Source organism: Sporobolomyces koalae (genome assembly GCF_050403365.1).
Source record: "Sporobolomyces koalae JCM15063 DNA, S_koalae_JCM15063T_v1_ctg31, whole genome shotgun sequence".
NCBI classification, from domain to species: Eukaryota; Fungi; Basidiomycota; class Microbotryomycetes; order Sporidiobolales; family Sporidiobolaceae; genus Sporobolomyces; species Sporobolomyces koalae.
This window is the reverse complement of record NW_027481740.1, coordinates 160,681-172,663: the sequence shown is the minus strand read 5'-3', so window position 1 is coordinate 172,663 and position 11,983 is coordinate 160,681. Positions and strand designations below refer to the sequence as shown.

The following is an 11,983-nucleotide window of genomic DNA, read 5'->3' as shown; positions in this document are numbered from 1 at the left end:
AGACTGCTACAAACTCGTCAGCCAGACCAGACAGACAGTCTTGAACGCCCATGGGCCCAGCGGCTGCCTCGGACCCCAGGCGTGCCAACTCGCCCTCCCGGGGGGACGAGCACGGCAGCAGCGCCACAGATCCCGAAGATAGCGATCACGACCCCGGCATGTTCTCCTATGCTCGGCCGGCGACAGGCCAACTGCCACACGGAACTATTCTCGAACCCACGCAAGGGCTTTCATCGCCTTCTTTCGAATCGCTCGCGCCAAATCCTTTCGGCTTTTCCGTTCCCTACGCAGCCTCACAAACTGTCTCCACAGGCTCACACAGCTTGAGCAGTCATAATGCTGCGTCTCTCTCCCCGGCTGCCGCTTACGCTCTCTCCGCCTGCTCTCCATCGTCAGACACACGCAAACGCATTCCTTTTCCCGCCCCTGGGAGCCCGTCGCACATTGCAGGAAATCCTTATGAATTTCGGTCTAATGATCAAGCAAAGTGGAGCTGCACCAGCCGCGAAGCTGCCGCCCTCGACGCTGAATGGGCGGATCAGTCCGACCTATGTTACGCCCTTACATCTGCAGGCCAGACCATCATGCTCGACGAGATGGGAGAGCCTGTTCGTCTAGCCACCGACAAGGAGCAGAAGATGCTGGACAGTCTGGGATCAGCAGAGGACAATATTCCTTATCATCTCGAATCGGACTTTGAAGCGGAGGAGGAGGACTCGCCATATGCCGAAGTACGCGCCAGCGTTTCGAATATCGACGATCCCGAAATGCCAGTCCTCACTTTGAGAGTGTGGCTGATCGGCTTGCTGTTCTGCATCATCATTTCGGCGCTCAACACTTTCTTCGCATTACGATACCCTGCCCCCCTAATCACGCCTATCGTCACTCAGATCCTCTCATTTCCAATTGGAAAACTACTTGCCCGGCTCTTGCCGATCCAGGCATATCGCTTTCCGAATTGGTCCCGACGATACGGATTTCCCGACCAATTCAGCTTCAATCCGGGCCCTTTTAACATAAAGGAACATGCCATCATCGTCATGATGGCCAACATCTCTACCGCGCCTTCAGCTGGAATCACCTTCAGCCTCGTATCCGAAAAGTTTTATGGGATCAAACAAGGACTCGGGTTCGACATACTACTCATCCTCACCACGCAAATCATCGGATTTGGCGCTGCAGGACTTTGCAGGAGGTTCTTAGTCTGGCCAGCTGCGATGATCTGGCCGCAAAATCTGGTCTATTGCACACTGCTGAACACCCTGCATGCGGAAGATGAAGACGAAGGCCAGGGAATTTCCCGCTTGAGGTTTTTCATCTACGCATTCTGCGCAGCATTCCTGTGGTACTGGCTACCCGGTGCGTTCTGCCGCATATGCTCCCGTCGATTGCGCCGCTGAGCATTACGTCTAAAGGCTTCCTCTTTACTGCTCTCTCTGCCTTTTCCTGGGTGTGCTGGATTGCACCAAGTAAGCCGGCTTCTCTCGAGTAGAACAGGCGCATCCTGATATCTCTCCACACAGACAATGTTGTTGTCAATCAACTCTTTGGCGTTTCTTCCGGGCTTGGAATGGGGCTTTTAACCTTCGATTGGGGTCAAATCGCCTATCTCGGTTCTCCTCTGGTGATACCATGGTGGGCTGAGGCAAACGTTTTCTGCGGCTTTGCCCTCGCATTCTGGGTCATTGCTCCAATCATGTACTACAGCAATGTAAGTCTCCTCTTCCGCACCAAGCATATCAGTCCTGATCCGGTCTCATTCTGCAGGTCTGGGATTCGGCGTACCTTCCAATCTCAACCTCACAAGTCTTCGACCGATATGGCGCACCGTATAATACTTCAGCGGTTGTAGATCCCCACAATCTCGCTTTGAACGAAACCGCCTATCACGACTATTCACCACTTTATCTGCCAGTCACCTTCGCCACGGTATACGGTCTGGCATTGATGCTCTCAACATCGGTCATCATACATACGATTCTTGCGCACGGTAGAGATATCTGGTCTCAGATCCATCGAAGACGGAAAGAGGAGGAAGACGTGCACTGCAAGTTGATGCGAAACTATCCCGAGGTGCCAGACTGGTGGTACCTAGTGTTCCTCCTAGGTTCGTTTGCCTTGTCTGTCGTTACTCTGGCAGTAAGATCTCCTTGCTTTTCTAACTTTCTGGCACGGCGTTCAGTGAGTTGGACTGATCTTGCTCACATCATAGTGCTTTGACACCAAAACCCCAGTCTGGTCACTCGTTGTTGCTCTTGCCATCGGTCTCACCTATGTCATGCCAAGCGGAATCGTTTATGCTCTTACCAACCAGCAGGTAACGCAAAGCTTCTTTGCTTTTCGTGACATGTTAACTGACCTTTACGGTTTACGTAGGTCTCCATCAACCTCATAGTCGAACTGGTCGCAGGCTACATTGTTCCAGGTCAACCTTTAGCGAACATGGTATGTTGTCCGTAACCGTTCGTGAAAGGCCAACTCGTTTATGAGTATCTATCACAGCTCTTTAAAACCTATTCTACGCAAACTATTTTGAGCGGCCTGGGTTTCATTCAGGACCTCAAGTTTGGACATTATATGAAGATTCCGCCGCGCGCCACCTTTGCCGGTAAGTACGAGGACGGCATATCGCGTTGATAGCCATTGAAACCAACTTTTTTGGTTTACATCCAGCCCAGATTATTGCCACCACTCTCACATCCTTCGTACAGTTTGGTGTAAAGCAGTGGCTGCTGCATAATGTGCGAGACCTATGTGAACCACACCAGCACTTCCTGCTGACTTGCCCCGGTGTTCGAGTATTCTACTCTGCATCCGTTACATGGTAGGACTACCAGTGCCCCTAGTTACCTTCAATAAGCTGATATCTTCTGGATACACAGGGGTCTGATTGGACCTGCAAGGCAGTTTGGCATCGATAAGATGTACAATCCCATTCTGTACTGGTTACTTGGGGGCGCGATCCTTCCCGTCATCTTCTGGGCCTTGGCCAAATTCGCTCCTCGCTCACCTCTACGGTATGTCAACGTACCTGTCGCCCTTACTGGAGCCATCTTCATGCCGCCGGCAACCGGAATCAATTTTTCTTCCTGGATCCTGGTTGGATTCATCTTCCGTACGTCCCGTCCCGTCTCATAGGTGGGCACCTTGCTCAGAAGCTGACAACGTTTCATTCTTCTCTCTGCCTTAGAATACCTCCTCCGCCGCCGCCGATTCCGCTGGTGGTCCAAGTTCAACTTTGTTCTCTCTGCGGCACTGGACTCCGGCACCGTTATAAGCGGCCTGGTCATTTTTTTCAGTCTCAGCTTACCTAAGAATGGCGGGATCGGTAAGTAATTATCTGCATCAGCAAGCTTTACGGAACACACTAATCCCTTTGGCTCTCGAACTCTCTACCTGCAGCGCTCAATTGGTGGGGGAATGATGTCTACACAAGAACTCTCGATTGGGCGGGCGTCTCGTACAGAACTATTCCTCCGGAAGGTTTCGGGAGGACCTCCTGGTGATTGGTGGTAATTGGAGGTGTTATGCGACTTTATCTTGTAAACGGTCTAACGGGACGATCAGCCGAATACCTTTATCCGCTCGCTCACGTGCAATTTATGCTTTGTTCCGGTCATATATTATCCAAAAATCGACACCTGAGTACTTGCTGTTGGTTGAAGGCATAAAGAAGGACGAGCGAGATCAACCCGATCTGCCACGACGATCGCTTCATATCGGCAATGGTGCATGTAACCTCTGCTGCATTGGGTACAGCAGGTAAAAGAGGCAAGACACACCAGACAGTCAGGCTGTCTGGAGCAGTGTTTCGAGCTGTGCTTCAGCGCGGAGGTTGAAATCACCGGTATAATTCGCTGGCCCAAGGGCCTGAACGGCGCTCAGCCTTTCCCACGTTCCTAAAGAACAAGACACTGTCGTGAGACGCATCGTATTCGAGGATTTACACGGTCAAGCATACATCCTCTGCGATCTCGCCCCTTGATACCGCTGAAGCTAGCGCAAGCGTTTGATACGAGCTTCACGGTCAGGCGATGCTCTGTTGCCGGGTTCCTACAGTAGGAATCTGGCGGTGACGCAAGCTAGGGCAAGGCTCGCATGCAGTGGGCGCTGTGCCAGTTCTTACATGGTGACACCGGACACGATCATGTCAGGCCTCATCCGGGACACGCTCGAAGGCGGATTAGGAGTTTGCACGCGTCCGATAGTCCGTATGGGACAAGGTCGAGAAAATTGATGAGCCTGTTAATTCCCAAGGAGACATTTGAGCCGAATCGTGCGAGGGGTACCATAGCAGAGCTCTCCCACGCACTCTGCACACTTGCCGGGCGACACGCGAGTCCAATCGTCAAAGATATCCTGCCGACAGCGCAGCAGGGCAACCACAACGTGAGAATAGGAGAGGAGTATGCTGAACGCTGATTGACGACAGCGCTGTGATGCCGTAAGTCAGGATGAGCTGCGTCGAGAGAGCGAGGTTCGAGAAAGCCAAGAGGCGCTCACCGCGAGGAGGGGTAGCCGTATGACAACCCGATCGAGGGCGATATACCAAAGCTGTCGAGATCTCACGTGGAGGTCGCCAGCGGGAGAACATCGCTCGAGCTGTTTTTGACAGCAGCTGAGAGCCGCCAGCACCTCGACCTCGGCGGTTATGTGATTGTCAATGCAATAGCTTGGGCGTGTCAATGTTTCGATGAGGTCGGCTTTCGGGTGATCGACAATCCGTTTGATGGTTGCCTCCATCAGATCCAAAAAGAGTTCGAGCTGACGCCAACAGTAGAGGACAGCGGCTCGCAAATTGTCGCGGGCCGTGTAGGCGAGCACAAAGTCGAGATGCCGCAAGAAATCGATACTATAAGACCGCCAAAGATTTGATACTCGTAGCCAAGTCGTCGAACTCCGGGAGGTTCAGGCGGACCACTGAAGATGAATGAGATCTCTTTCGGAGGAATCGGTATCACGGGCAATGGCGCGGTGCCGAACAGACTGTAAAAGTCGGAGACGGAGCTGAAGCGAACGCACCGTGCATCAGCAATCGCTTTATATGGGATCGGGATGAACGGAGCTTACAGTGCAGCCGGCAGACCACAAAGTAGAGACAGACGTATTTCGTCACGCTGTTGCAATAGAACTGTTCAAGCTTAGAACAATAGCTTATCTATGTACTTACGACGATCTCCTTGAAAAGTTCTAGAAAGTCAGGGTCTGCAGGCCCACTCGTCTCGAGCTGCCGGAGATATGCGATACCTCTGGGAACGATAGCGGAAAGAAGAAGCTGGCGTTCAGGTTCAAAGTCGAAGTTCTCGGACGAAATGTGGGTAGCGTAGAAGACGACGCTGGCCAAAAATGTATTCGATGATGAGAACGAATCTGAAGTCAGATTACTGACGCGCTTCGCAATCATGCGATCAATGGCGAGGATAGGCTCGCGACGAGCCAGCCCAAGCTCCGTCCACGTGTTGACGTCAAGCCGTAGATCTCGCTCAGGATTGATGTTGGGCGTGCGCATCGCAGTTCTGACGATAGCCTTTGAACAGATTTCAATCAGCGATGGGCGAGGACATATAGACAGCAAACTCACCGAATGTGTTGTACGCATTGCACCATGCTTCATCTGAGCGAGGGCGAAAAGCTAGCCAGCGGGCCGGATCAGCATTGTCAGCTAGCCTCGTCAGCCGAAAAGGGCGCAAGTCCATACTTCGTCAGTGAGATCCATTTGCTCCAGGCGATTGCTTGAAGTGCCGAGTCTAGAGACGAATGCATCGTAGGTGAATTCCTGATGCGTGTGGCCCTCCAGGAGTGTTTGCAGACCCACTGAAACGCACGGAACGCGGAACGGTCACTGGCGCTGCGCAGGAGCATGCTGAAATTTGAATCGCCTCTTACTCTCGACGAGGTGGTATTTCAGGGCATATGAAAAATGCAACGTAGACCACCGGGATTCGGCCGAGGATGGCCCAATTGCCGCTGTAGCTGTACGAGCTGTCGGACGGACGACGAGCCCCGGTACGCTCAACTTCTCGCGCCTGTGGCTCGGTAGATAAGTTCTCGTTTGTTAGTCATCAACTCGAAATCGCGACGTACTTTGTCGGTCCCGAGCAGTGCTTTCCGGCATCATAGCATCTTTGACATGTTTTGTTGTCTTTCATCCATCGGCACGCTCGCCTCGTAGCCCGGCACTGTCGACACGGATTGAATCGCTTACCCTGCACCCAATCCGGTAGGAATGGACTGGCCAATCCCTTGACGATGTCGAGCGCGAGAGGCGATTTCAGATCAAGATCCAAGTCGACTTTCGTCTCGACGGGCGAGGCGGGAGGCGATTCTGGCTTGATCCGATACGGGCATGAAGGTGATCCAGACGTCGGAGTAGGTTCTGTTGACTTGCAAGCCATTTTGACGGATGATGTTGAATGAAGCCGCAGCGTTCCGTACGACGAGCTATGAGCATTCCACATGCATCCAATTCAATTTTATACCAAGAATGTCGCTAATAGTGCCCGTTTCAGAAAGAAGTCACTCAAAGTCTCCAGTCAGAGCGGCCCAGGCGAGAAAATCGCATAAGAGATCCAAGCGCGAATCCTCTCGCAATTGCTGATTGCTGACCCTCGTAAACCAAGTACACCGCATACTGCTTCGATGGGGTAGCCTGGATATGACCGTTTGCTTACACTCAAAGCGTGAGCAAACCGCACAGAAATAGGGCTGAATGACGACGCCTCACTCGTAGCCAAGGGATCAAATTCCTTCCAAGGACGATCAGCTTGGATAGCTTATGAGCCAAAGGCACAAAGGCGCAGCGGGTTCAGTCATGGACACGGGACGGATCACCGGGTCTGAGGATTCCGATGATGCGGCAAGCATCCGGCACGCTAAAGCTGATGTAGCGCAAAGCGCCAACAAGTCTGCGGTGCGCTGATTAGTAATTCATACCCACTCCTATCGATGAAGCCTGAGCGACGTAGACATACCGATCACGTTCTTGGGGAAAGGCAGACGCCCAATCTCTAAAGAGATCGTCCGAGAACCACCGAACGTTTCCAACAAACATCATCCCGATCATTGATGAATCAGCTCGATGAGATTTAGCGTACTATAAGGCAACCGAGTTGAGTGAGTGACTTGTGCCCAAATTGTCTTGGCGATTCCGGACATACATGTGCGAAAGACAGGCGCTCGGTCAGCACCGTCAAGCAGTCGAAGAGCCTGCGTTTCGAACGTGCAACCAGACGCTCGTCTCCCAGGCACTGCATTACTTTGAGATAGCAGATCCACTCAAGTCGCATGGACTCGGCCTCCCGCTCCATGCTGTGCATGAGGAAGCAGACCGGTCGAGCTGCTGGGCTAAAGCGATTGTAGAGCGGATGCGCAGCGACCCGCTCGATTACCGATGTTAGGTAGTACCTCAGCGAAGCGAGTCGCTCCCAGCAGGTTTGGACGAGGTCTTCGATGGAGAACTTGGCAGCGTATGTAAGGTCCATCTCCATTTGTCGCTGTATTTGAGCCAAACCAAACCTGAGAGTTCGATAGAACTCCCCATTTTTCTCTGCGGTGCCGGATAGCGTGTTTTTGATGTCAAAAGCGAATGTCCAGTCGGACGGTAGTTGAACTTCGTCTACGAAGTCCTCTTGCCCAAATATCTGGTGATAACGGATGGGAGAGCTGATGCACCGGATTAGCTGCCGAGCCTCAAATGCACAACGGTCCCGGATATGCTTACATTGAAGAAGGCTTGCCGAGTACCAGGGCTTGCACAAGCTCCTCACGCTATGCATTCGTCACTTGTTGAGCTCATCCGCAAAAGGCACGGCCCTGAATCAGCGCTTGATAATCTCACCGCGAGTATCTTGAGAGATCCCAGAATCATATCGGCGCGGTTTTCGCCTGTGGAAACAGCGTGAAGATGGGAGATTCGTTGTATCGCGAGCCTGAGCAGCTGTAGACGCTGATCGGCGAAGTCTTTCGACGATTCGAGTATTTCTACAGCGAGTGTGACTATTTCGAGCTGCTTCAGGTCTTGATCATTCGACGAGAGGGATTTCGAGAGTATCCGCTGTAGACCGCTGACAAGGTTCTCGATCAAAACCGATACTGGGTGACGACGGATCATGCCGACCGCAGTGAGTGACGGGGACGAGTCCATAGTTGGCGAGATGTCCTCGAAATGCGGAATATTCGTGCAAGTCCGGAGCAACGCCTGAGAGGGCTCAGTCAGCGAATTTTAGAGATCAGCACACGAAGTGCACGCACCGAGTGTGTCGAAAAGTGTGCGCCCATCACCATTTGCGTTTGGAAGAATAGCTATTAATCGTGGCTGATCAGCGATTCCCGCGGCAAACTCGCGTTGATTTCGATTCTGACTTGTTCAATGGCTGTGAGCTCGGCAAAGCGCCCTTGTGACTCCCGTGACTGCAATACCAAAGCTCGATAGTCGGACCCATCAAATTCAACAGAGCCATCGCCAAAGAGCTCGAATGCAGCTGGGTACCATGTCAGCACAGAGTCTCTTGGTAAAGTGCTCGTACTGAGACTCACTCTCGACGAGATGATACGAGAGCGCATACGACAAGTGCAGCGCGGACCATCTCGCTTCTGGCGAGGAGGGTCCGATTGCTGCTGAGCGAGCTACATGACGAACGACGATTTCATTGGATGTCTCGCGCCTACCACGATATTTGGTCAGCTCTCGGATAGTATGGGCATTACGTCATTTCGACGTACCGGGTTGGGCCCGAACACCGCCGGCCAGCATCAAGGCATCTCTCGCAGGTCTTGTTGCCCTTGATCCACCGACATGCTCGTCTCGTTGCCCGACATTGTCGACACGGTTTGAACCGCTTACTCTGCAGATTTTTCCCCAAAGTCGATTCGGCTGATCCCTCGACGATGTCGCGCGCGAGAGGCGTTTTCAGATCAAGATCCAAGTCGACCTTGGTCTCGATGGGCGAGGCGGCAGGGGATTCTTGCTTGATTCTTCGAGAGCTGAGAGGTAGTGGAGAGTCTTCTGCAGGCTTGTAGGTCATGGCATCGAAGTATATTGACTGAAGGAGCACCGCCGCACAACTGCGCAGCCCGGGGACTCATCTAACCTAAAGCTCTGGGATCTCGGCATATGCAGCTGGTATCATGTCACCTGGCAGTCAGACATACAGTGAAAGCGCGGAATAAAATCCTTTCATTCTCGCCCAATTTGCAAAGGGACACCAATCGCAGCCTTTGCTCCATTCCCGGCAGCAAACAGAGAAGATCAGATGGAGCAAACGATCAAGGTGTACGGCAAGGCTTCTGACGCTACGTCCCGCTTAATATCGGCGATTAGGGGACTCTGACGTTCCTCATCTTGAACGGCGCCCGGTCTCTTCGGCCCCCGGGAAAGAGGCAAGCTGACTCGACATGAACACAGCTATTCCAACCGGGCGCGCAGGTTACGGGCCGGTTTCGAGGATTTCGATAAGGCGGCACGCGTCTGGCAGGCAGAAGCTGATGTAGCGCAACGCACCAACAAGCCTATTACACGATTTTAGTGTCTCCACATTCTTCGTGTCGCACTAGATAGAGCTGCACGAACATACCGGTTCCGCTCTTGGGGAGAGCTAGAAGCCCAATCCTGAAGAATGTCGATAGGATACCACCTAACGCATTCGACAAACACCGTGCCGGTGGAAACGGTGTGAAAGGGACGATATTGTACCCGCTGTGTGACGAGGAACTGAGTGAGCTGGGCGCCATTGGCTTGTCACAAATTCAGCGGACGCACATATGCAAAGCTTAGGCGTTCGGTCAGCGTGGTCAAGCACCCGAAGAGTCTGCATCTCGATCGCGCGAGCAGACGCACGTCTCCCGGACATTGCGATAACTTCAGGTAGCAAATCCATTCGAGTCGCATTGATTCGGCTTCGATGATCATGAGGTTCGAGAGATAGCCGACTGGTCGAGCTGTGAAGCGCACAGCATCAAAGCGCGGATCCGTAACGATCCGCTTGTGCACAGTTTCGTAGAAGCTGGTGAGCGTATCGAGACGCGTCCAGCAGTACAGTACGACCGCGGAAACTGAGAGACTGGCGGCGTATGCAAGGCTTGTCTCCATCTGCCGATGAATTTGGGATAGAGTGTACCTAATAGTTCCGTAGAATTCAATGTTTTTGTCTGCGGTGTCGGCTCGCATATTCTTAACGTCGAAAGCGAATGACCAGTCGGACGGCAATGGAGGTTGATCCAGATGACTCTCACGCCCAAAAATCCGGTGATACAGGGAGGGAGAGCTGCAATACCGCATAAGCTTGATCGTCTGCGTAAAGCTTCGCATACGCGTAGATGCGGGAAAGACTGACAGAAAAGGAGGCTTGCCGAGAACGAGCGATTGAATAAGCTCTTCGCGCTGCCGGATCACTATTGAGCTATAATGGCAGAAATCGACAGTAGCGCATTGTGCACTTACAGCGAGTGTCTGCAGAGATCCGTTCATCATTCTAGCCAAGTCTCCATGGTCGGAGCCTTTCCGGAATTCGAGTCCCCGTTGTATCGCGAGACTCAGCAATCGTTGGCGTCGGTCAGCAAAGTCTTTGGAAATCTTCAGCACTTCTGCAGCGAATGTTGAGATTTCGAGTTGCTTCATGGCTTGCTTCATCGAGAGAAAGGGTTGGGACAATACCCGGTCGAAATTGACCACCAGTTTCTCCAGAACGGCATGGACAGGCTGACATCGCGCAATCCCGGCAATGGTAAGTGACGCGGGTGACTCCGGGGTTGGCGCGACATCCTCAAAACGCGAAAACGCTGTGCGGGTTCTTAGTAACGCCTGAAAGGCGAAGTCAGGCAATTCCTGAAGAACGCGCGTACCAGTTGACGCACAGAATGAGTAGTATAGTGGGACCCTACAACCACTTGCGTTTGGAAGAAGAGCTGTCAACAATTGCAGGGTTTATGGTTAGTTCCATCGGGTAGACGATCCGAGTAATGCTGATCCTGACTTGTTCAGTTGCCTCGAGCCCCTCAAATCGCCCATTGAGAGCTCGCGATTGAGCCACCAATGTATGCCAATCATATCCTTCGAAAACCGTCGTGCCGTCATCCAAGAGCTCAATAGCCGCTGCTTGTGTTATTGTCAGCGATAGTACGTCTGACACGATGATGGCCGAACTCACTCTCGACGAGATGATATGAGAGCGCATACGACAAGTGCAAAGTAGACCATCTCGCTTCGGGAGAGGAGGGTCCGATCGATGCTGAACGAGCTACAGGACGAGCGATGAATGCATCCTTTTTCTCGCGCCTAACATCAAACAGAGTAAGTTCGCAGATTATGATATCATCTCGTCGATGCGACACACCGTGTAGGCCCCGAGCACCGCCGGCCAGCATCAAGGCATCTCTCACAGATCTTATTGCCCTTGACCCATCGGCAAGCTCGCCTCGCAGCTCGACATTGTTGACATGGCTTTAACCGTTCATTCTGCAGGTTCTTGCCCAAAGGTGGACTGGCTGATCGCTTGCTGGCGGCGAGCGCGAGAGGCGATTCGAGATCAAGATCTGGGTCAACTTTCAGGTCGTCGGGTGAGGCGGGAGATGGTTCTTGCTTGATTCGAAGACGAGTCGAAGGTGTTCTACCGTGGACTGGAGAATCCTCGGCTGGATGATGTGACATCTGCTCGATGAAAGAAGATGCGAGACAAGAACGAGATAAGATTCCGGCACGTGCCGCTTTGTTTGATGTGCACAAGTAGATGCCCGAGACAAGCTGAACTTTGCGTAGACTGCGATAAAGTGTCTCTTATAAAACCAGACGCTGAAAGTGTAGCGAAGAAGAGTAGCAATTACGGCATAGTCGAGCAACGAAACCACGAACAACATGTATGAGAAAGCAGCTACGACAGACAACAACCCGAACCGATTAAGGACACACGAAAAGCAGACCATGTTGAGCACCGAGTGTTACAAGCGACCGTAGATAGGAACAGTTGTGTGCTCGAACCGCTTGATCCCC

General features: G+C 52.5%; 1 protein-coding gene across 1 annotated transcript; it reads left to right on the top strand.

The window, feature by feature from the left end:
- Positions 1 to 584: 584 nt before the first annotated feature.
- JCM15063_005285 (uncharacterized protein) lies at positions 585 to 3,506 on the top strand (the record flags this gene model as incomplete). Its single annotated transcript, XM_076680091.1, has 11 exons — positions 585 to 1,359; positions 1,416 to 1,469; positions 1,524 to 1,711; positions 1,768 to 2,139; positions 2,213 to 2,317; positions 2,377 to 2,445; positions 2,503 to 2,608; positions 2,674 to 2,824; positions 2,883 to 3,115; positions 3,191 to 3,328; positions 3,403 to 3,506. 11 exons carry the CDS (start codon positions 585 to 587, stop codon positions 3,504 to 3,506), a joined length of 2,295 nt encoding a protein of 764 aa, XP_076532836.1.
- Between the last annotated feature and the right edge of the window lie 8,477 nt (positions 3,507 to 11,983).